This window comes from Temnothorax curvispinosus, unplaced genomic scaffold (assembly GCF_003070985.1).
Source record: "Temnothorax curvispinosus isolate PA1 unplaced genomic scaffold, ASM307098v1 QBEX01006657.1, whole genome shotgun sequence".
In the NCBI taxonomy this organism is placed as follows: domain Eukaryota; kingdom Metazoa; phylum Arthropoda; class Insecta; order Hymenoptera; family Formicidae; genus Temnothorax; species Temnothorax curvispinosus.
In genome coordinates this window covers 1473482-1497776 of record NW_020216437.1, presented here as the reverse complement: position 1 = coordinate 1497776, position 24295 = coordinate 1473482, and the positions used below count along the sequence as shown (strand labels likewise).

Here is a 24295-nt window from a genome sequence, read left to right as displayed (position 1 = left end):
TACACATAGTGTCATCGATTACACAAAATATTATCTTAAATTATTTGCTGTCGTTTTAAATTAGAATATTTATATTTTTGCTGTAGATTAATCAAGTGTCGAGTAAACGTTAAATTATTATGTCTCGAAAATAATATAATAATCGTGGAATGATTACAATTTATCTCTTTACTGCTACTATTGCTATTAATACATTGCTGTTATGTTCCAGTATTATCGTTCATTTCTCCATAATCTCATTAACTCTCCTGTGCGTCTAGAGTTACAGAAAATAATAACGCGATTTTATTGTCCGTACGCAAAACAACTTCGACTATAATCCAATAATCTCCTGGCAACGTTGTTCACCGCACAATTGCGAGATATCGCGTGTCGCAAAGGGAAGTGCGTCACCGCATAAAAAATGGGAATCTCGTGTTACACGATTTCGTCCGCGCATTGCGCTCTTCTTCCCAACTCGCATTAACGCGTCCCTCTCTCTTCCTGCGATCTGTAGAAATTGTATCTTCCCTGCAGCGGCGGATCCTTCGCGTAGGCGAACGCGTCAACGCGTGGGTGCGTCTTAAGAGAGTGTAACGACATTGTCGCGCGGTTAACACTTTGATCCGGGCGCTATTCACACGAAATCTTGACAAATAAATTTTTAAAAGAAGTCTATATCGTTCGACGGTGTTTTTCTTGAAAAAATCAGATATTTATTTGCAGAGTAGGTATTCCAGATCTTCTTCAATGAATTAATTCGTTCGTAATCTAATTCGTTTTTTTTTGCTAATTTAGAATCGATTAATTTTGTCCTTTATAAAAATTGATTGCTTATACTTTTTCGCATAATTTTTTGATTATGATAATATTAAATGTCTTAATATTTAAACTTTATATAAAAATGCCACTAAAACTAACTCTGCTCGGAATTGAATTTAGTCGAAGATTTGTTAATTATATAGAAGATTATCGATTCTCATACAATTATAATTTTAATATCGCTATATTTCTACGAGCATTGGAATCCAGTTTGATAACGCAAACTGGATCTGAAAGTATAATCGCGTAAAAGTAGCCAACGTTTCCCGTTCCGTTTTGAATCCGTTGCCATATCCATATTGCATGATCTTATCGCGTATACTTACGCATTCAGTTTCTCTCACGATCATTCATGTAGACTGTCGATTAATATGTATGCGAGCCGTAATCTTCATTACTTCGACACCGCCGTTAGCCGAGTGCGTGGGAGTGCACCGTTACGATACGTAAAACGTAAAACGCATCGTGATGCACGATCGAGTATGCTGGTTTACAGGGTCGCGACCTCGACACTACGCACAAACTCTAACTACTTTTTCCCGTAGGGTTGTATACGCGGAAGTTGCTACAATAATTGCTACAATACAGATGATGATAATCCGACGATGAGGAAAAGACAAATTAATTAGCTGTTCGTCTCTTCGCGATGTTCGGTATCTTCTGGTCGCCTCGTAGATTTTTCCGAAATCTGACTGCAGTTCTCGGCAATTATCGGGACAAGGTGAACGAAAGAATTCCCTCGTGTAAATCCACGAGTGGGCGGACTTCCGTGATTTCACTTGGATTCAGTGGACTGTCGAATACAGTATCCGTTTCGTAAGTGCTAACCGTACAAGTACCTTCGATGCGTTGCATGGGAATGACGGGCGCAAAAGGGTCAACAGGCATCGAGTACGTCGACAATTTCGAGAGCCACTCGAGTTCTCACGTACCGATTCAACGGAGGTCTCACATCGCGGGAGGCGGTACCGTGTGTGTGTGTGAAACTCTCGAGAGAGATGGTTTCTCTATCTCGCGGACAGTGTTACTTTAATCATTCCTCCTTGCAGAGAGGATACATTCCCGTTCCGGGAAACAAACGAAAATAAATGCGACGTGTAGGCTCGGAGGCGAATGAAATTCTTGCTTTATTACACGGGCCGTGCCACATTCATTTTCCGTCCTGCGAAACGCGGCTCCTTCATTGCGTCTTGCCTTTCGCGGACACTTTGAAACACAGTACATCGATTTTTCCACGCCTCCGCTCCGGGGACCGCCGGCGTTGTGTGAGTTATACGTTTTGGAGAACGTTTAACGTCTCACGACGTTGGCGCTCCCATTGTCGCGTATCAGTTGCATACCGTTTTGCGATGATTAATATTTTTGTACGGACGGTAAAAGAGCACGCTGTGCCGCGTACCGCGAGCGGTCTTTGTGCCGCGGACTTACTGTGGTTCGCGCGCATTTAACGCGCGAGACAGATGTTGCGCAACAAAAGCACGGTTGCTTCCATTACATATTGCGGTCATAAATAATGCATGCTGTACGCGATGCCGCGCAAATGTCCCTTGGTGCGTGTACTTATCACATTTACTATGTCGATCCGTCTTCACAATTCGACATCTTTACACTTTCGGGTTCTTGATAATAAAAAAAAAAAACGACAAATTTGCTGCGTGAACTTTGAATAAATTTAAGATTACATAACTCTGTGATTAATTATCGAATTAAAAATTTACCAGAGCAAAAGCCACTCACAAAAGATCTTGTTGGGCATTTGAATTCGTAAAGCCTGATTCGTGAAAAAGAAATCTTTATCTTCGATCACCCCGCATGTTAGGAACCGTTAGGAATGCTGCGGATATTTCGTAACAGAGCATAATGCACCACAGATTTATGAGAGAGAGAGAGTCATCGACAGGTATCGTATTCGCGGTATCTCACGATATTTTATCGTCCGATCAAGATGCCAACGATCTCTCTATAGTCTCGCAGTGTTTTTTTCTTGATGCATCACAAGAGACGATGGCACTTCGTATTCGTATACCGAGAAATCTCTATCGTAAAGGCCACCGCGGTTTACTCGTACGGTTTAACATGCGCGACGCGACTGTGTGCAAACGCGTGCAGCAAATGTGCGACTTGCATATATACGAGCGGTTGATTTATCGCATCTCGCGGGCACGAGCCCTGCCCTCTCTTATCCACGGCATTATCTTATAAATAATAATAAAAAAAGAACGAAAATTAGACTTTCGTGGGTGCGTCCGCGTTTCCTGGTTATGCACCCGAGGCACTGACGATCACACGTATCATTTATTGCCTTTTTTTTTACTTTGCAAGATAATTCTCTCTCCCACGAAGGAAAATAACAATTGTGTGAATGCGAGCAAAGTGTTGAAAATAAATTAGGACTTGGTTTTAACATTTTTCTCACAACGAGTGAAGAAATTCGCTGACAGTTACTTTTCTACTTGTTTCAGAGTGGCGAGAGACTCTTCATAGGAGCACCGGGCAGTTATTACTGGCAAGGTGAGGTCCTTTATCAAATTTTCATCTGTAAGATAACGCCCGTATATCTTAGGACGTAACGTGAACCGGCCGAGAATCTGTCTTTTAAGCTAAAACGTTGACGTGATCTATTGTTTTTCTTTTTTTCAATCAAAATTATCTGATCCACGGGGTGATGCGACTGAACGAGAACGGAGGAGCGGATGTTGATTAGCGATTAGAGAGAGAAAGAGAGAGAGAGAGAGAGAGAGAGAAAGAGAAAGAAAGAGCGTGCGACTCCAGATCTAACTAATAATTCAGAGAGGAATTTCCTTTAACAAATTGCAGGTCAGATATACTCAATCGCCACCGCCATGAAGTTGAAGTTCGTGGCGACGATGTTAGTCACCGAAGCCGAAGCATCAGGTATCGCGAACACTTTGCAGGCGTCCCCCGTATAATTAAAATACTCTCCACCCTTACCCTGTCGCCCCATACCCCCCCCCCCATTTCTAATAAGCTACCATTCTCTCGTATTGACGACTTCTTACGTGCCAAATTAACAAACGTGTTGCTTGTCGGCTTTTTCCGAGAGTGCGAAAAACTGAAGTGAAAGCCGGCAATAATAATTCGCATTAATCGCAGGAAATCGTCCTCGGAGGCAGGTATCAAGTAACACGAGAGTATTTTCCACCCTCTTCGCACTTGCTTGGCAGTAACTCCAATCATTTGTTTTCGTGCTTAACATATTACGCTTGTTATTAATTATATGATTAAAATCGATGAGTAAAGTGTGTATAACTATGCCCATTATATAGTTCGAAAATGTGTTAAAATTAATTTGATTAATTTCCTGAGTCATTCTTCATACGTGACTGGAATGATTCGCAGTCTCTGTGTTTGATATTTTATGTTATAATACTTAATGTTATTACTTAATGTTATTACGAATTAAATTAATTAAAAATTCCTATCAAATTGAAATCTGTTTCTGTGTTTTGTTTTCCTGAGTTAAAAGTCAGCTATTGCGACAATTAACGCGAAGTATGACCCGTTTCTTTGTAATTACTGCCAAATAAGTGGTGGGTGACAAAATTTCTAACAGGTGCGGGCCCGCTTCTTACAGCTTCAGCAAGCTACAGATGCAGCAAGAGCCGTGGTAATACGGATCCAACTAGAAAGCTATAATACCCTTAATCGAGAGTTTGCGCCAACGTTGCTACATAGTGACGATCGCTTGACATTAATAGCGAGAACAAATGCTAGATTAATAATAGAAAAGCTTGTCATTCCTATGTTTATACTGTATGTTATTTTCACAAAATCTTAGAAAATAAAATTAAATATATACACATACATATATAAATATATGCGTGTGACTATGTGATTTCTTCTGTAAATTAATATTTTGGAGAATAATTCGTTTTAACGATTTGCTATAACTATCTGTCAAATTGCTCTTCGTCCGATGGAAATTCAAAATCAGTTGCACAGCGTGCATTTTAACGCGATACAAGGTTTTGTGAAGCTTTTTGTGCGAGCTATTTTCTGACTGCAGCAAAGGCCGACAGCCTTTCAGAGATCTTCTACTAAAGCCGCAGTCACGAAAACACTTGCATCCCCATCGCTTCCTGATGGGATATATCTTTTACTAACGTCATGGAATCGTTTTGTAGGACAAGCGTTTTCGCAGCCCTTGAATGGTCGATCGAGAATCATGTTCACCAAAGAGGGTCCGGCGAAGGAGGACGATAGTTATATGGGTTATTCCGTCGCGACAGGAGATTTCGTTGGGAATGGAGATAGTGGTACCGCGGTTGGCGTCCCGCGCGGTTCCGATCTTCTGGGCAAGGTGCGTAAAAGAGTATCGCATTACAAGTTGAAATACAAAGACATGAAGTACAAAAGCATGACGATGGAAATGTAGAAGAAAGAGAAAAGAGAAATAATCGCAATATGAAAATATTAAAAAATTCAGGCACATAGTATCTGAACGCAAGAATATCGATAAACGTGAGGAATATTACAAGATAAATTTTGTTAGATGCAGGCACTTTTGCTCAGAGCAATATTTTTTTAAACAACTCTCTAAAATTAAATTAATTAAATTTCTCAGGAATATTAAATTGTAAGTATACGTATCGCGTGAAACTTAAATTGATGAAGATCGAAATTTGCAAAACCGAGATCAAATTTCCACGGGAGCAATATACGTTTCGTCATTGTGGATGTGGGCTGACGCGAAAATGTGATCGTAGGTCATACTGTTCACATCGAATATGACGAACCCTCGAAATCTCACTGGCGAACAAATGGGTGCTTACTTCGGTTACGCCGTGGCTGCTGGCGATATAGACGGGGACGGGTTGGATGACCTGATAGTCGGTGCACCCATGTACACTGTTCCAGATAACCCGGAAATGACCATCGAAACCGGAAGAATCTATGTTATCTATCAGGGCGATGGTGCGGAGAAGTTTCGCAAATTTGACACAAGGTATATAATGAAGCTTTTCACGAGTGCTTTAAAGAATGTGGGAGAAAAGAGGGAGGCAATATATTATATTGTACATTATATCTACAAAAAAATATAGAGAGATATATAGAGAGAAAATTCCTCCGTAGAGCGGAGGCGCTGCAATATCTCCGCTGCTCCGCAAGTTCATTAACTCCGACCCGAAGGGTTAAATGAGCCCTGCGTCGCGCAAGTTTGTTGAACCGCGGCGATAAAGCTTATCGTTATCCAGGGACGGCGAAAGCAACCGCGGACGTTTCGGCTTGTCGCTGGCCTCTCTGGGGGACATCGACCGTGACGGTTACGGTGACTTCGTTGTCGGCGCGCCCTACGGTGGTCCAAACGGTCGCGGTGCCGTCTACATCTACCACGGCTCGCGGACCGGAGTCCTGGAGAAGTATTCCCAGGTGATCCACGCGGAGGATCTGGACAATCCGGTGCAGACCTTCGGATTCTCCGTGGCCGGTGGCCTTGACCTCGATGGCAACGTTTATCCAGATTTAGTAGTCGGTGCATACGAGTCGGGGGCAGCAATGTTCTTCAGGTTGTTATCAATCATCTTTCGATTCTCGAATGTCTTTAGATCGCATCGAGTTTCGAAGTTGAACCTTGTGCTCGTTCTCCAGATCACGGCCGGTGATCAAGATGGACTCCTACGTGGTCTTCGACTCGGAATCCAAGTTGATCTCCTTGGACGACAGGAACTGCACGCTTTCGGACAACACCAGAGTCACGTGTTTTCCGCTTAGGGCTTGCTTCAGATACTCGGGAGAGGGTGTTCTCACGAGGCACAATTTCAATATACAATACGTACTCGATGTGAAGAAGACGAAAAATCCGAGATTGTTCTTCCTGGAATTGGAGGGCAGAAATACGATGAATCATACGATCACGGTTGAACGCGATCGCCAGTTCTGTCGCACAGTCCAGGTGAGTAGACAAATAGTTTTAATATCATATGCTTTCTTTTTTCAAAATTTACAACTTTGGCATCATTCTTAAAGGTGTACGTGATTCCGAACATTCGCGACAAGCTAACGTCGTTGGACGCCGAGATGCGTATGAGTCTAGAGGAAGAACGGATTCCGGATAATCGCCGTCGTGATCCTAGAATGCCACTAAGACCCGTCCTCGGCGCGACGACCTCCAGGAAGGATACTCTTTCTATCAGAAAGAACTGCGGTTCTGACAACATCTGCATACCCAACTTACAGCTCAGCGTCAAGTCCAACGTTGGCAGATACTTGTTAGGATCTGGCAAAAGGTTGGAACTCGAAGTTTTGGTTCAGAATGCGGGCGAGGACGCATTCGAGGCGACCTATAATCTGCAGTTACCGGCCGGCATCGATTACATCAAGATCGAGCGTGTCGAGACCCTGGAGATTCCCGTTCACTGTTCCGCGCCCAAGCAATCAAACAACAACACTCTACGTTGTGATATCGGAAATCCACTGCCACAGAAAAAACTGGTAAAGTTTAAGGTGCTACTTCAGCCCGTGACGTCTCACGGGATGAAGCCCATCTACGAGTTCGATATGCATGTCAACACTACGAACCCCGAGGATTCCAGCACTAGCTATGATAACAGCCAGCATTTGTCACTACCGATCTGGATAGAGACAGACGTGCGCGTCGACGGCGAGAGCAAACCCAAGGATCTCTATTATAATCCCGACAATTACACTGCCGTGAATATTACAACGGAGCTCGAGTTGGGACCAGCGGTGACGCACAATTATACGATTCGCAATCAAGGCCCATCGGATATCGTCGAGGCAGAAGCGTTCCTTGTATGGCCCGCTCAAACTTTATCCGGAAAGATACTAATGTATTTGCTGGAACAGCCAGAGACTGCGGGACCGATCGCCTGCGAATCTGCCAATGCAAATTATCTCAGTTTGAAGGTACGTATAAAGCGGAAAATTATTTTTTTATCAATATCATATATCAAATATAATATATCCAGGCAGTATAAATCATAATAATGCATTTGCAGTTGGATCAGCGTAGAAGAGTGCACCTAAATTACCCTGATTACTCTGGCGTAATCCTGGACGAGTCGCAATCAGGCAGAACAATCAATGTTCAAAGAGGCTTCGAGATAGACCATAACAAAGTGAGTCAGAAGGAAGAGGCCGAGATTAGTAGTGGCGACAGTTCGAATATCCAGAAATCACGACACCACTTCTCGTCATCGTCGTCGTCCTCCGCCTCTTCTTCCAGCACTGCCGAGAGTAGGCGGATTCAGCTGAACGCGGGAGAGAAACCCGAAGTGCTCACCACGACGTATACGCACAATTCTTCCGGAACTAGCTCGAACGGTAGCAGTGACTCATCCAGCAATCGCGGCGGAGTTGTTTTTCACACGGAATCGAGCGGTAGTTACGGTTCCACGACTTTAGGCGGAGGATTCCGTGGGTCTGAGGAGGAATCCTTTGGCTCAAGGTTGCCCGATCTCGAGCAGTCCTATGGAACTCGCACTAATCAATCCGTTAGGGTGGAAAGTCGTTGGCAGGAGAGCGGTGAAGCGCAAGGACATACGATTTCACCTCCGGATAGATACGATTCCGTTATGACTGAGAGCGAGAGGCGATACCAGGAGCTGTTGAGGCAGCAGGAGGAGGTTCGTCTGCGGCAAGAGGAGGAGACTCGACAGAGGAAGCTGCAAGAAGAAGAGACCCAGCGGAGGAAGCTGCAAGAAGAGGAGACTCAGTGGAGGAAGCTGCAAGAAGAGGAGACCCAGCGGAGGAAGCTGCAAGAAGAGGCACTTCTAATACGTCAGCAAGAGGAACAAGAACATATCGCCCTGCAACGTCATCGGGAGGAGTTAGAGCGACGTCGGCAGGAAGAGGAATGGCGAAAAGAGGAAGAAGAACGGCAAAGACAGCAAGAAGTAAGACGCCTGCAGGAAGAGAGGGAACACAGGTACAATTACGATGAAGAAAGGCGCTACGGTGTAACCACGGATGGTTATCATCGAACTACGGAAGATGATTTTATCACTGGCGATCGCGAGGAAACGGTCGGAAGTCAGGAATTTGGTTTGCACAATGTCAGCTCCACGCAAGAACTGGAGCGGATCTTTGGCACGTTGTCGAAAGATGCAACTGGTTATCAGCTATACAACAGACAGGGACAACAGTATGTCCAGTTCAAGGCGAGATTCAGGACATCCGCTGACAGGAAAGAGTACATAGAATTCCAGGACGGCTCTATGTTCCCCCTTCAGGATCGTTACGGCGGGCAAAGCTACGTTTCAGAATCTACGGAGCCTCGCGACAGTCGATTTCTCAGGATAGAAGGCCATTTACTTGTTGCTTCGGACGGCAAAGGTTACATCGTGTTGAAGGATGGTCGAAGGTTCCCTCTTCAGGGTTCGTTTACGCACACTGAGGAAAGAACGTACACTTTGCGTGGCCCGCACGATAGCTATCAAGGTGGTGACGTTGAAAATCAAGGTCAGGGAACTCATAGTCAATCTTGGAACGAGGAATCATCCAGTCTCGGTGCAACTTCAGACGGAGGGTATGAAAGCAGATATAATACTCGTACACATGAAGAGAGACGAACGGAAGAGAGAACGAGTAACACCAGAGTCTACGGGAGAAACCGTGAACGGTTCGACGACGAGTTCCCTACTAACAGACCAGATCCTAATTTTCCAAGCTCGAGATACAGACGCGAGAGCGACGTGGTCGATGTCGAGGAATTCAAGAAATTCGAACGGTTCCACAGGCATCGACGAGACCTCGAGACGGACGATTTCCCGTCCGACGCAACTACGTTCCAGGATGACGATTACTACCAGGAAAACGATCCCGAGTCGCAGATACCAGTGCCGCCGTGTGATGCGGCGAAGTGCGTTATGTTGCGATGCGTGTTGGGTCCATTGAAGAAGGACCAAGAAGTCTGGATCAGCGCGAGATATCGCGTGGACGCTAGAACTTTGAAGGAAGTAGCTCTTAAGGAGAAAGTGAAGGTGTCGACGAAGCTGGTGGCACGTGTCACGAAGCAACCATTCATCGGTACGCCTGCAGAACAGGTCATCAGGAGCGACGAAGTTACAACGAACATCGAGCCCAGCGCGGCGCCTTCCACTCCGGACATGATTCCAATATGGGTGGTGGTTCTGTCAGCTTGTGCGGGAATGATAATCCTCTTGCTGCTCATTTACCTGCTTTATAAAGTTAGTACAGAAAATATAATGTAGAAAAATTACCATTTCTAAATTTTTTGCAAGTAAGAAACGTTTATCTGAATAACTGAATAATATTTAAATTTGCTCCCTTGTATAAATTGATTTAGTCTACAGTATTGATAATAATGAGTGATTGAGATAAGGGTGAAGCAATGATAATCAACCCATTTTATTATTTACAGTGCGGTTTCTTCAAGAGGAACAGGCCCTCCGACGCTCCAGAGAGACAACCGCTGAATCGAAACGGTCACTTCCAACAAGGCGAGGATCACTAAACAAGGATCACCACTGTCCACCTTTCTTCTGTCGAAACTTTCGACTTTTTGGCCATACCAGATCGAATCGTAGGCGCATCGCGTGGATTCGCTTGATGTAGTCTGCAGACACAGTTTCGACTTCTGTCGAGTATCTCATTAGCGTTCAACAGTGCCTTAATCCGCATCCAGGCCAGGCGAGCATCTGCCGAGGTGCACTGGAAGCGTTGATTCTGGGTGATGATTGATTTGTCACACGTATACTGCCGTGAATACTCCTTCCAGCTCCTGCAGCTCGACCATACAAGTTTCTAGTCAGGAGACGTTCTTCTTCTTCTTTTTTTTTTTAATTATTACCTGTAATTACTTAAGCCGCGCGTACAGACGGCAGTTACGAACGAATATCTCGACATTCTTCGACGAATCGTATTTTCGTGTATATACGTAATATATGTATAATGTTATTTTTTTCTATACCGTCAACCGCGGTAGAACGCCTTGATACGTGCCTCGTCGCTTCCGCTGTCTTTTTTACGATAGAGTACAACTAATTATTTTTTTACCCGTGTTCGGTCGGCACTAAAACGATTTCATATCTCGCCGATAATTCTCTTAGCGAAGCTCATTCGGGTGCCGAAAATATTATAGATAATCTTTCCTTTAAGACTCCTTTCATACGAGCATTTGACGACCAGATATCGAATAGTATATCACGGTGTAGGCAATTCTTCAGATGTCTTTCAGATGTTTTTTTATAGTTATTTTGAGTGCTGCTTTTGTTAGCAGCATTTCGAATGTAGACTTGTTTGAAAGGGGTCTAAATCTCCCTGTAGAGCGATTTTGAAATCGCATGGGATTTTTTAATTATTTATTAAATTTGTATGTTATATATGTAATACCGTAACGTATGCTTGAGCGCTGTAACAATAGCGTGATACGTCGTCACGCGCGCAAGGTGAATGTGTGTACAATCTGTAAATTATTAATTTACGTTATACTAAAACTATCCACGAAAAGTGGTTTAACGCAATAATATTTGATTAGAAAGGATTTATATCTTTCTGGTATAAATAGGAAGCTAGAACTGACTTGTACATACAACATTAAGATATAATATTAAAAATATATATATATACATATAATGAAATTAACACTATTTTACGTATATTACTAATTTCTTCCCCAATAAATCTGTTAAAAGTTCAATTACAGCTGAAAAGAAGAAAAATTACGTCGGATAAATTTGTACAATCATTTATTGTAAAATTACAATGACGTAACAGTGGTTGACATAAATCAAACGTTTGATTACGATCAACATGTGTACCGTTTGTGCTATTTACTGGCTTACATTGACCACTGAAACCAGTGTATAAGTTATATCGTGCACAAATTATAAGAAAATTCCTCCAAATATAAAAAAATATATACTTCATTCTCTTTTTTTTTCAATATTTTGGACAGTATCCTTCATATTCTTCATATTCTTTCATTGGTAAAATGTATATAAAAATAATTTATAATGCATACAGTTGTCAGTGTGTAAAATTTGCTATTATATTTTCGTTAATAGATTTTTTCCGCGTTTTGAGAGCTTCTCACGCAAATGGATCAGTTTCGAAAAATGGCAATGAATAACAGTTACAGATGACCGCAAATGTGATTGGTATTTGCACAAATGTGTGAAGGCGATTGTGTGTGATCGAGGAAATTAAAATCCATGAAATCTTTTATAAAAAGATCTGCATATAAAATTCGTCTTCGTAAAATCGTACAAAAGTTGCACTAAAAAAAATACGTATATAAAATAAAGTAGTGAGATATCATGTACTTAAAAATACATAATTCGATTATTGCTATTGTGCTACAACTATTTACGTCTATATTCGGCAATTGTTTGATGGAGTGAGATGGAATATGAATTACCTTTGGGATACAATATGAATGATAGGAAATTAGAGCGAATATTCTATCGGGCAGTGCGAGATCGTTACTGCTCCTCAAAACGCCATAATGTTGTCAGACAATATGTACAAATTTTGCATTATGCTTAATTTCTATTTAAAATCACGATCAACAAGTTTCTCATTTAATCCTTTTAACGGGCTATATGCGGTCGACAAGATAGTGACAAAAATGTGTAATTTCGCGTATTACCATTAAATATGTATACCATGTATTTTCGATATACGAATGCAACAATGATCTAACGCATGAGCGAAAACAACGTCTAAATGAATATTAATGTCTATAAATTTTGCAATTCTTTTTTCAATTTCATGATGCTGCGATGTGAGATCCCCGAAAAATTCCATCGTCTAATAATATTACGTGTGCGTTGAATAAATCTGTTCTCTGTGAATGACGAGTATGTAATGACGAACCTATCTTTAACATTAGATTAAACATCGACATTTTTATCGACGAATGTGAATAGCGTTCGCCGAGTAGCTTTTGAACAATGATGTCAGATAATGGACACATGAACATTCATATCATCTAATCGTTATTATCACTATTGATTTCATCATCTATATCGTTATATATATTATCCTCATATCAGCTATCAGGGACCTAAAATCAAATAATGTTTAAAGAAAAAAATTTAATGAGACTTGACGAGGGATGACGCTTAGTAATATAAAAATTTTCGTTCTTACTTTCCACTGTAATTGGGTGCCCACTTCGTAGAGTTCCTTCAGCGCTTCTGTCAACGTGCCAGAGCTTTCTAGTTCTTTGTACTTGCGATACAATTCTAAGGCTGCACGTGCGTCCTCGGCCGAATCGTGAGTTTCAGACTGAATGTTTTTACCCAAAAAATGCCAGGTCAAGAAGCGCAATGATACCATACGATGATGAGGTAAGTGGAATAACAAAACTGTATCTATTATTTGCTCCGGCGGCACCACCAAATTTATTACCCTGCAAAAAATTCACGCATTTAACAAAAAAATCTCATCAATAAGATGACGAATTACTGTCGTAGATAGCAAGCAGAATTTCACCTAAAATCGTTTTTCAGGCCGTGCCCGACGAAGATTATGCCGTTGTCCACTAAGAACCTCAATTTTTGATACGTCGATTTCAGCGTTGTGAGATGTTTGCTACTAAAGTTCGCGTCTAAGTCACCCGGCTGGATCCCGCTGAATTTTGTCAGATAATCGACTACTTGTTCCTGAGTGCTTATATAATCGTCTATAAACGCCTTACCTTCTAATGGACCTTGCCTATTTATAAAAAAGAAAAATATTACAGTTCAAAATAACGCGAATATTATCGCACTGAGTGCATTTTTTATTCGATCGGAGATTAAAATCTCTTCATTTATAAAGCATTACTGTTTACATAAATAATTCATATAGATATCATACCCGCGTATACAGGTGATTCGCGCGACCGACATATGGCTCGGTTTTATAGTTGACATCTTTCCATCGCTCCGTAGCTCAGATTCTTCCTGATTTAAAGTAACGAATTCTGCATCGATCCCTACCAACTCTCCTGCAACAAAAATTCAAGCATACATAACGAGGCTACAAGACAAGCCATATTGAAATTGCACAATAATTTTATATAAAAAAACGGAATTATAGAAAGCAAAATTAGAAATTGTTATAACAGAGGAATCTACCTTTCTTAGGCATTTCGTCTGACGACAGGGGAGTAAATGTAATGACTTTAGTTCCACCACTGCGAGCAATACATTTATCTTCCCCGAATACGTCGTATGTAAGAGGGCTGACAAATTGTGTCGGTTCGGGTGCAGGTATCGCTGTATAATGAAGCACACATGGAACTTTCCAATCGAGATTAAACCATACCGCTTCCTGCGGTGTCACTGGTTGTATACTATAACAAGCGTCGTGTAAAAAATAAATGATAAACGTTATAGATAAATTTTTTCCCAAATACTGAAAAACTCACCAGAAGTCGTTGAAAATGTACCATTGCGATACGGCGTTGCCTCCCGATCGTTTGTGATAATTTGGTCCCACTTTTAGCAGCGCTACAATGTTCCTTCGCTCCTCGTTATTCTTATCGTCGATGTAACAGACGACAGCACTGAGACCGTACTGTATCGTTTGAGGATTACAAGTGATTTCCGGATTTGTACTTTTCACGGCTTCGCTGTCTTCCACGTTCGACACTATACTACAATTTTCAACATTTTCCTCACCGTTGTCGCCGGCATTCTTGGAAATTACTTTTACCGTTTTGTCATCTTGGCCGTTCTCCATCACGCTCGTCTGTACGGATGTATCGTTATTCGATTCGGTTTTTGGTTCGCTGATTTTTTTAACCGACATCTCCCCGTTTTCTTTGAGGGAGATCTCTATGTTGTGAGGTATCCAGGAGTGCAAATAATACAAATGACTAGGAGGCGATGTAACGGGCGCCGTCGACGAGGTAGATGGAGTGGAGGACGACGTATTTAATAATTTTTCTGTCTCTGCGCAATAAATTATAATTAACATTAATTCAGAACGACGCGACGTATTTAATTTGTACGACGAGGTATTTGCTTACCTGAGTCGCGGCCAATGTGCCTGAATCGACATCCAGTTCTCGTGCAGTTATTGCCATAACGACAGAGCTTCGCGGTGACGGGCACAGGACTGGAGTTGGGACTGCTCTCCTTCCCCGTCAACACGTTTTGCACCACGATGTCCATTTGATTTTGCCAAAATGCCTTATCCTGTAATAATTCGATCTCATGACTTTAGACAAATGGGGCATGACATGCGGTTTCTGTGCTTTGATTTTGTGCGTGCTACGACTGCACATCTAATTTGATGTTCTAAGTACCTGTTGAGTATCTAAGCCGCAGTTTAAAGCCAGTATTTGAGGTAGTGTAGTCAATTGTCGAGACTGAAGAGTAGATGGATATCTATGGCAATTTTCACACCATGCGGGTGTAACTATCTCAGGTTTTAAACTGCGGGCAAGAACATTTGTGAACGGTACCTCTTCAGCTACAAAAGGTAAATCTTGTATTCAGCCGCGAGAGTATGGATGTGCGCGTTAAGTTAAGGTCGGTTAGCCGACGAAAAGTCGGTTTAGTGTGTAGAACATTTGAAACTTTAATGTCTTAAACGTGGTATCATTGTTGGATTTTAAGATCTTTTACATTTAAAAAATTAAAAAATTATTTTTTTAGACTGCGACCTGTTTCTTATACCTCTTTTTGCTTTAAAATACTTGTACATCTGAATATACATATATAGCTAAAATTTCAATCATTTTACACACTAGACTCATTTCCCATCTAGCCAAAGCCTTGGACACATTGCTTGAAAACTGCTTACAAGGATTAACTATTTCCGGATAAATCAAGTTACAAAGTAACATGATGGAATGTTTTGTAGCTTCTTGCCCACATTTGAGACAGCGATGTATGTGCATTTGTTCAGATCCAAATAGACGACTGATCTCTGATTCGTCATCTCGCACTTCATTCTCCTCGGCGGATTTTTTGGTGGTCTTGTCTACCCGTAATAAATGCGCAAAGATAAAATAAACGAATATTATTAACGGTATTATTAAAATCAATTAAGTAAAAATATTTTCACTAAACGAAATATGTATACGATTCTATAACAGTATTTAAGTAAAGCGACATGTATGTGTTTATAATTTCCGATGTTTTGTAATAATAGTTTAATATGTTTTTGTTTATTTAGGATATTATGTCAAACTTAGAAAATTATTAGATTGTGATTTTTTCTAAACCAAGCAACATAGACATTATCGAGATAATTTTGAGATTATTCTCTAAAATATATATGTACAATATATACATATGTATATTAGAAATATATGTATTAGATAATTTGACATATCGGTGTTATAATGTTGATACTTTTAACGCATAGATATTAATCACATATTTTTAAATCCCAGGATTCTCGTGTAAAAGCAAGATCATGCAACTTTTGGAAAGTAAGGTAGAAGGGGCTGGCTGCTCTTCCTACTATAAAAATATATATAATATAAAGTAAAGCGATTTAAGGAGTAATAAAAAGCATTACCATTATTGGTTTAATATAAGATCAATAAAGGTACATTCTAAAAAAATCATTACATCGGCGTACATTATGAAAATTGCAATTGTGAGATATCCTAAGAACGCAAGATTTAATAAGATCGTAAAGTATTCTATTAAAATGAGAGTAATGTTTCTGCAATCGTGCGTTATAGAAAATTATGCTTACAATTATACAATAATCATATAATTCTCAGTTGTCTCTTGCTCTTCGGATATATCGCTGTAGCGCTTTGAATCAAGTAAACAAGTCAAAAAAATAAATCACATACAAATTGAAAAATAAACACAAAAAGTGCCCAGTGCAAAGGTTACACATAAATTGTGTTTACCTTTCGATGTGATCCACATATATTTACCATCCTCCTCCTTTCTCTTTTTTTTCCTCTCGTCGTCGTGGCTTCTATATCGAGAACCGAGATCCTCAAGAATGCTAGGGAAGTCCTGTTCGTTATAAACAAATGGGGGGTATTTGGAACCCGACTTAAGTCGCGCTGCCTCTTCTTCCTTCTGTCGCTTCCTAGTTTCCACTATCTCGTAATGTATTTGATGTAAAATGAATCTATTCCAGCTCTAATACAAAATGCAAATCACAAATAATCTTTATGTCGATGTATCATCAATTGAACATTTATAAATATATCATACGATTAGTTTTTCTTCGCTTTTTAAACAAATTTGAACATTTAAAAAAACATATTTTCGAAAATTAAATTTATAAACATTCATGCATCAAATAAAGAATAACTAAAAAATTTGAAATTTATTCTTGCATTTTAAATAAAAGATATTTTAGACACTCGTTCTGATAAAAGTTTTTAAAATGTAATTACAATTTGCACGTTTTTACCCTGAACTTTGTAACTATTAACATACTTGTATGAGCACAATCAGATTGATCTTTTTCTTGGATTCTGGGTCGTTCAATATAAGTCCTAAAGCTGACGCTTCCCGTACAGTCCTAAAAGCCCTAAGGAAATTCGCAGCTTGGCAGGGAAATCCTCGTGACGTATCCAGCATGTGAAACAAGAATCCCAATTCGCAAGAAAGACAGAACTCTCGTTGGCACGAATGTGAGAGCATTGCTACCCTTACGGGTTCGCAATAGTAAAGCAACTGCAAAGCACGAACGTATGCGTCTGATCTGTAACTTATCTTATTCGTTGGCCCGACTCACCTCGGGCACTATAGCTTTCTTGGGCTTACCTGCAACATAGCATTGCAATAACTGTTGGGAAGTGTAGCCTCCAGGCCGCAAAAACTGGTTCGATTGTACTGATCAAAATCGAAATCATCGTAACCAAGCCGTGAGTATTTCAACTCGATTTTACGATAACGCTTAGGTATGGCTACAAAGGTGCCGTCATCTGTTTTAGACCGTGAGTCCCCCGCGAAAGGCTTCGCGACTAAACCCCATCGTTTTTCCAGATTGTACGGTATCTGCAAAAGAGGTATTATTTATTTTTATTTCACTGTGAAAACGTATTCGAATATTTTTCGCCAAGATAGTTTCTGTTTCATGGAATTTGCCATGCGTTACACGTGAATTGTCGAGGCACAGTTTGTATAGTTTGGTGCATGATAGAGTACAGACTTTTGGACTGTGAAAAAATAAATAATACCTATTGAAGAACGCGTTATGGGAACTAAACTGATATAATGCGGCGCATCGTATTAAAGTTACGCATACTGTTGTATGTCATACAACCTTTATTATCTCACTCAAATACAATTTTGATATACATTTCATGCGGAACATATTTTACATGTAAATATACGCCTATCGAGATTATTGAGCGGAAATCATTAAACAAAAACAGACAAAATGCAATCGATCACAAACACATAGCGCGGATTGCGAGATTGAAAGCAGTAAAGTATCACGCCGATCGATAAGATATAGGAATTGTGGAAACTTTCGACGGAAAATATATTAGAAACATTTATTCGTGTTTCTTCTTCTTTACGTTGGAGTTCTGTAAATGTCAACACAAATAACTACAAAGGGAATTATACAAGACTTATACTATCGATATACCAATAATATAATTCAATGCACGTTTTTCCTTAAACGCTGCTGTAATTTTTTTCTCTGCAAAACGAAAGAAGTAATAAGGCCTTTGTGTTAATCGTATAACCAAATTAAAAAAAACAACTTTTAATTTGTAATATGCTTCGGTAGCAGTTCTTAAAAAAGAAAGAAATTATTTTTATATTGTATGTTAAATACTAACAAAAGAAGAGATATACACGTAATATTCAATAATGACAGAATTCAGCAATCATATATCATTCATATTTCTAGTTCTTTAAACTAATAATAAAAATATATAGAATTAGAATATATATTTAGAATTTAGAATGCAGTGCATTTATATGCTATAGTACTTCGACATACCGAGCAAAGATGTATTTTTATTATATATTATTTTCTTTATATGTATATGTATTTGGCACATTGTTGAGGATATTAGATCCATAAGATTCATATAATTCGAAGAACAAAAATATGCATTTTATATTTAATCTTAAATTTATTTAGAATTGTGTGCTTTTATCGTATGTAAAATCATTATTTTTCTCAATTTTATATAAATACAGTATCAAATACTGATCGAATAAAAATAAACAGATTCTTGTAAATGTCACTAACAAAAAAATTATTAATATGATAAAAAAAAGTTAATAATTAGTAATTTTCAGTGTTAATGTAAATGTAACGATGTATTAACTTCATATAATTTTTCAAAATTACATCATTTTATTAACATTTTCTCTCATAGAATATACTGTAAATCGATAATATATGAAACAAACTAACGAGAAGACTAAATGAGATTTCAATATTTTATGCGTATACCTAATACACGTTGAGACTGTTAATTTTTTTGTATGCTACTATTGTAAAATTAGTAGAATACACTGGACTAGCTTACGAAAATATATCACGTCTCTTTACCGACTATAATAATTATCACGAAATGTTATCAGTCTTCATCACATTATAGCAAATTCTTTGTTTTTCAAAAAATTAAACGCTAAACGCTTTAGCTTTAATTTTCATGTCGACAGTATATTGCTTTAATTGATCACGCTAGTAAAGCCTCAAAATCATGAAGGAACACGTATGTGTATTAATATACCTTTGAAATAAGAGATATATATAAATTCGGGTAGCAACTTAATAATTATATAAAAGCAATATTAAATTCGATATCAAGTCATAAACAAAATGGCTTTCGAAATTTGGTAAACAAAGGTAGGAAAATCATTAAAGGATATATGAATGGAGCTTAAGATAATTTGAGAAGAGATGGCGGAGAATATTGTAATAGAGTAGGAGAATATTGTTTCCTCACTTGATTTCTGCGAAAAGCCTGAGGATTTGGCGCGTATCCAATTGTTCCCTGCATTTTCATTGTGCGCAAGATTTCGGGATCTATTGGTGGTGTTTTCCTGTGAAAGAATGAAAATCAATTTGCTTGCTTCTCGGTTGTACAAAAACGGGAACTAATAGGAGATACCTACCTATAAATTTTTTTCAAGTATTCTTCAGGCCAATCACTTAGCAGTGGTTGATCTGAATATACCATCGGTATAGTACTATACGGTGTAACATCGTCGTCAAAAGGAATTGATGGTATTGTCTCAATTGGATCGGCGAACTCCGTAGGCCTAAGTAAAATAAAAATATATGCTTATTATACATTTCCAATCTAATTTTAATTATTCTTCATTATCAGCTCTATGTATTCATTTTCTAATTGTTCTCAATTTTATATATGTACATAATATAAATAGTTCGTTAATTACTTCAGTATATAAAAATTTTTATTGATTTAAAATACTTGCTGACCTAGAAAATGTATTAAATTGAGGCTCCGGGTTGTTAGTGGACATTAAATGTATAGAGCCTGCCAAGTCTCCAAAGCAAAGACACTGAGATGTGGAAGCTACATCAAATGACAATATCGCCGCTCCGCCAGTAGCAACCTAATACGATACATATTTCTGTATATTCTCTATATTTTTCTCAATTTTTTAAATTCCTAATTCAAATTTTTCATTTATTCTGAACATATGATAAATTTACCTGATATAAACACGTCATTGACGGTTGTACATTAGCATATATTGTATCAAGTAGTTGCATCTGTCCTAGTGGCGATACCACTGCGAGACGACTGGAATAACTTGGTAGGAACTTCAATAAAAGAGGATATACCATAGTCGTGACTGGACTTAATGCTCTCATTTGTCTCAGATCGTAGGCCATTAAAAATCGATCGACGGTAAGACCCTGCCGACTAAATAATACAATTCATGTATGTGTATGTTTGAATATATTAAATATATATATTGCACATAAGATGGTTAAAGACCTTCTGATTATCTTATGCCTCACCTGTTGCTGAATCCACATGTAACAAGATAGTTTCCTTGAACATCGAAATCACTTAAAGAACCACTATGCGTGTCCAAAGTATGTTCTACCGATAACGTATTTGGGTCCCTGAGATCTATCCTTCCCACAGGATTACCAGCGCAGATAAGTCTACTGTGTTGTCTCAATATCGCACAACCATTCTCATCTACATCCACCTACAAACATAACGCAAAACCATTGCATTAATGTAACTCGGAATTAATTCGTAACATTTAATTAATAGATTCTTACTAATCCAGTCTCCTTTCCTCTGGTAAGATTAAAATCAATTATTTTATCCTGATGTCCGCCCATAAGTAGTCGATTTGGAGAGATTTGCAACATACACTGCATGTCGTTCATATTCACCGATCTACAACAATCAAGGTTCGCTCAAATCCGTGGATAGCATTGCTAATACAAAACAGGTAATGTAAAACATACGTGTGGGTAAATATAGGTATGCCTCTCCGCAATTGACATCTCAACTGACTCTGAGTCAACACTAAGATACCCTCATCTACGGTATGAATGTGACGTATCTCCTGCGTTGCATGGACTTGAAAAGAGGTATACTTTTGTAAACCGGGTCCATAGTAGGATGTTACGTGACCCTATAACAAATTGATGTTAATAAACTACATTAGTAATTGTTTAGTGTCTCGGTTAAATAATATCCCCATATCAATAACGTACTCCTTGATTCCCCATCCACATAAGCTCCTCGACCGTATCGAAAGTGGCAGTGGAAACTCCAAATCTATCTCCGCCATCGGCGAGCAATGTTCTAGTTTCGTGAAACTCGGCCCCGGCAAAGTCCTCTCCAAACTGCTCCGTCGCAGGTACATACTCATCCCCAGGTACGACATAATTACATTCCTCCCCTGGAATCTCCCCTGGAATGAGAATCGACCAGTTAAGAATTGAGCAGGTTTATTTTTTATACACGTCTTTATTCCAAAAGCAGCAAGCATAAGAATATTTGCGAACTAACGCGAAGTTTGGCAAAATATTCTCAAATATTCTTTTCATTTTCAATTTATCTAACATAAATAATTAAATAAAACGTAAGAATAAAATATAAAATAACGAACTATCTCTTTTGCTAATTTATAAGTCATGTTTCTATAAATTATATATATTTTCATCGAAGCGAGGGGGGGCTAAGCTTATTTCCAAGTACTTCACACTTGCCGCACAGATCAAAACAAGACACACACGCTCTTTAATGTGATGACTAATTTATTTTATCCCTGGATATCAGCTACAAATACAAAACAATTTTTTTACGTTAAGGTTAAACGTATAAGGTGGAACACGTGTGCGACTGTTGGAGAAGAAAACAATTTGCTCGTTATTTGCTTCAAGGATCTTTTATAATCGCTGTATCAGGAGAAAACAACGGACGATTCCTCGCCGTGCTCGTGTCGGAGAAACAGCTGATGCCAGCTGACAGAGCCGACGCCGACGCTCCGCGCGTTCGAAAGCAAACGAACGTCGCGAAAGGTAGAAACAGACGCGACGCGGGGAACCGACGCGACGGGGCAGAGGAATTCTCGCGGGAAATTTTTCCGCGGTCCAGGTCTCCAGGTCCAGCGCGTCTCTCGGCGCGACGACGCGACAAGCGGGAAGCGGGATACTCACAGAGCAGCTCTTGCTGCTCCTCTTCGACCGCTCCTCCACCGTGGTCCGTGGCCTCTACTGTGGGGTCGTAGTGGCCCAACACCGGGTAGTCCATGATGCGCGGCGACTCTGTTTAGACTACGTCGCTGCGGGGCATCGAAACGGCGGCGGCGTCGTCGTCGTCGTCGGCGACGTGAAGGTGACACGAGAATTGCGTCTCGATAACGACGGCGATCGGTCTCTTATCATAATACACCGCGTACTCGCAGGTACGCGGTGCCGCACACACGCACAGACGTACGCAGGCACGCACGCACGCACGTTTAGTCGCCTTGGCAACTGTGCAACAAGCGAGACACTTTGCGCACTACGCCACTGCGGCCCGTCGGACTGGAAAACGGACGGACGGCCGCGGCATAACCCTTCTTTCGTCCGCGTCTCCTCGCGTTCACTTTCGGGGGAAACTGCGCCTTCCGCCACTGGTCGAGAGACGCGATTTAATTCATGATCCGCACGTCCGGACGACGATTCCGCGAAGGCAAGGATGCGCCGCGGCCTTGAGCGCTCGCGACATCTGGAAATGGCGGGCGCGCGACTCCAGCCAGTCCAGCCAGCCAGCCACTCCAGAGTTCCAGAGCCGCCAACGAGAGCCCGGTGAAAGCGGCCCTCCGAGGAATTGATTGAGCAAGACTCGGGCCAAATCCCAATAATCGGCGTTTAATTCAATAAAAAAAAAGAAGCGCGAATGATATATGTATATAATATGTATATTAATAATATTTTAAAAGGAAACATCTGACACAATTAACTTTCTGATTTATAGATCGCAGTTGTACATAATTACAGTTATACAACTATATATACAGTTTAAACATTCAAACTCTTACATTGGCTTAATATCAGTGAACGATATGGCAGTCCAATATAATATTTTATGCATCTCTCATACATGGATTACACACATGTTATTCAGTTATCCATATTTTCGTCCGTAATCCAGGAGATTAAATTGACGCATGTCGCCTGCTCCAGATAAATATAGCCTATAATTAGACCCTCGAAGCTACCTAGAAGTACGCCAGCGACCACGTCCAATATGTGATGTCTTCGCATCATTAGTCTGGATACGCATACGGAGAAGAGCCACGCTAGCAAAGGCGGCGTGTATAACCAGGGTACGGGCCACAGATAGAAGAAAAAGTACACGACAAATGCAGCGCGAGACGCGTGTCCGGATGGGAAGGCGTATTTGTCAGGACCTATGGCGAATGGATCGTCATTGACGGTCGGTCGCCTCCTTCTCGTAGCTGCCTTGAGCACAGTGACCAAGATGATGTCGAGCAACAGTCCTGAAATTATTTTCTTACTTATATATATCTCAATCGATTCCCGAGTAATTTTAAATAATAGAATTTTACTTGAATCATACCTAGTAAAAGATTGATTTGCATTTGATACAAGGATTTGCTGTTGAGAACCCAGATTAATACGAGAGACGTCGCGAGCCAAGGTATGCCGTGGCATGATATCTACAGAGAGAGAGGCAACGCAAATAAATGCGATTAGAGAAGCTTACAACGCAGTAGTAGTGATAGAGAAATAAATGATTATTCATACCTCCAATACTTTATAATGTACTTTTAACTGTCTTAAGGGTAGGATCTTTTCCACCAATTTGACAAACTCGTTTGTCAAATAGACATCCACCGCCAATGCCTCTCTCAACACTGCTGGGACTTGTCTTTTGTCCAACTTGAAAGTATAAAAGATAATTATTATTATTTATAGTTTCTTTGCAAGCAAATCTATTTGTAGGGGAAAAAGAGGAACAATGGGTCTGTTTTCTAGAGAACTGGATGCACTAGTTCAGAGTTTATCTTTTTTACTTCACATTGGAAGGAGTGCAGCCAGTTCAGCTATAGAAAACAGACCCAATCTGACTGAACATACACTGTTCACTTGTATC

At 40.0% G+C, this 24295-nt stretch overlaps 3 protein-coding genes across 5 annotated transcripts in view; 1 reads left to right on the top strand and 2 right to left on the bottom strand.

Annotated features, from left to right (window-relative positions):
- LOC112456155 (integrin alpha-PS2) overlaps positions 1-11672 on the top strand; it is a 62591-nt gene extending 50919 nt beyond the window's left edge. The window contains exons 6-14 of one of the 2 annotated variants that reach the window (XM_025018524.1): positions 3264-3312; positions 3619-3696; positions 4947-5122; positions 5529-5767; positions 6018-6329; positions 6412-6715; positions 6790-7689; positions 7782-9971; positions 10166-11672. In XM_025018524.1, the coding sequence (XP_024874292.1) occupies positions 3264-3312; positions 3619-3696; positions 4947-5122; positions 5529-5767; positions 6018-6329; positions 6412-6715; positions 6790-7689; positions 7782-9971; positions 10166-10258 (4341 nt within the window). In that variant the 3' untranslated portion in view covers positions 10259-11672. The remainder of the gene's footprint in view (positions 1-3263; positions 3313-3618; positions 3697-4946; positions 5123-5528; positions 5768-6017; positions 6330-6411; positions 6716-6789; positions 7690-7781; positions 9972-10165) is intronic. The other variant, XM_025018525.1, reaches the window with a different exon arrangement.
- A 41-nt stretch (positions 11673-11713) lies between these two features.
- Positions 11714-23034, bottom strand: LOC112456156 (PAN2-PAN3 deadenylation complex catalytic subunit PAN2). Of its 2 annotated transcripts, none has more exons than XM_025018526.1 (21): positions 22351-23034; positions 21403-21602; positions 21151-21320; positions 20959-21079; positions 20686-20882; positions 20374-20587; positions 20137-20273; positions 19809-19955; positions 19640-19736; positions 17487-17720; positions 17157-17396; positions 16613-16853; positions 15544-15723; positions 15044-15210; positions 14765-14933; positions 14162-14687; positions 13869-14086; positions 13609-13738; positions 13243-13464; positions 12898-13159; positions 11714-12811 (listed from the first exon to the last, which is right to left on the bottom strand). In XM_025018526.1, the coding sequence occupies exons 1-21, from the start codon at positions 22442-22444 to the stop codon at positions 12797-12799; spliced, it is 3981 nt and encodes a 1326-aa protein (XP_024874294.1). In that variant the 5' UTR covers positions 22445-23034; the 3' UTR covers positions 11714-12796. The 2 variants fall into 2 exon arrangements, with proteins under 2 accessions (XP_024874294.1, XP_024874295.1); XM_025018527.1 differs by having other exon boundaries at positions 16640-16853.
- A 94-nt stretch (positions 23035-23128) lies between these two features.
- The window catches only part of LOC112456157, a 5570-nt gene continuing 4403 nt past the window's right edge, over positions 23129-24295 (bottom strand). Inside the window, exons 2-3 of the mRNA XM_025018529.1 lie at positions 23759-23858; positions 23129-23678 (exon numbers count right to left, since the gene is read on the bottom strand). Coding sequence (XP_024874297.1) covers positions 23299-23678; positions 23759-23858 — 480 coding nt within the window. The 3' untranslated portion in view covers positions 23129-23298. The remainder of the gene's footprint in view (positions 23679-23758; positions 23859-24295) is intronic.

Coding starts and splice junctions, on each gene's coding strand:
- LOC112456156 (XM_025018526.1), bottom strand. CDS start 22,444: ATGGACTACCCGGTGTTGGGCCACTACGACCCCACAGTAGAGGCCACG. Junction 21,603..22,350: donor GGAGCAGCAAGAGCTGCTCT/GTGAGTATCCCG, acceptor TTCTCATTCCAG/GGGAGATTCCAGGGGAGGAA. Junction 13,160..13,242: donor GGCCTGAAAAACGATTTTAG/GTGAAATTCTGC, acceptor AATTTTTTGCAG/GGTAATAAATTTGGTGGTGC.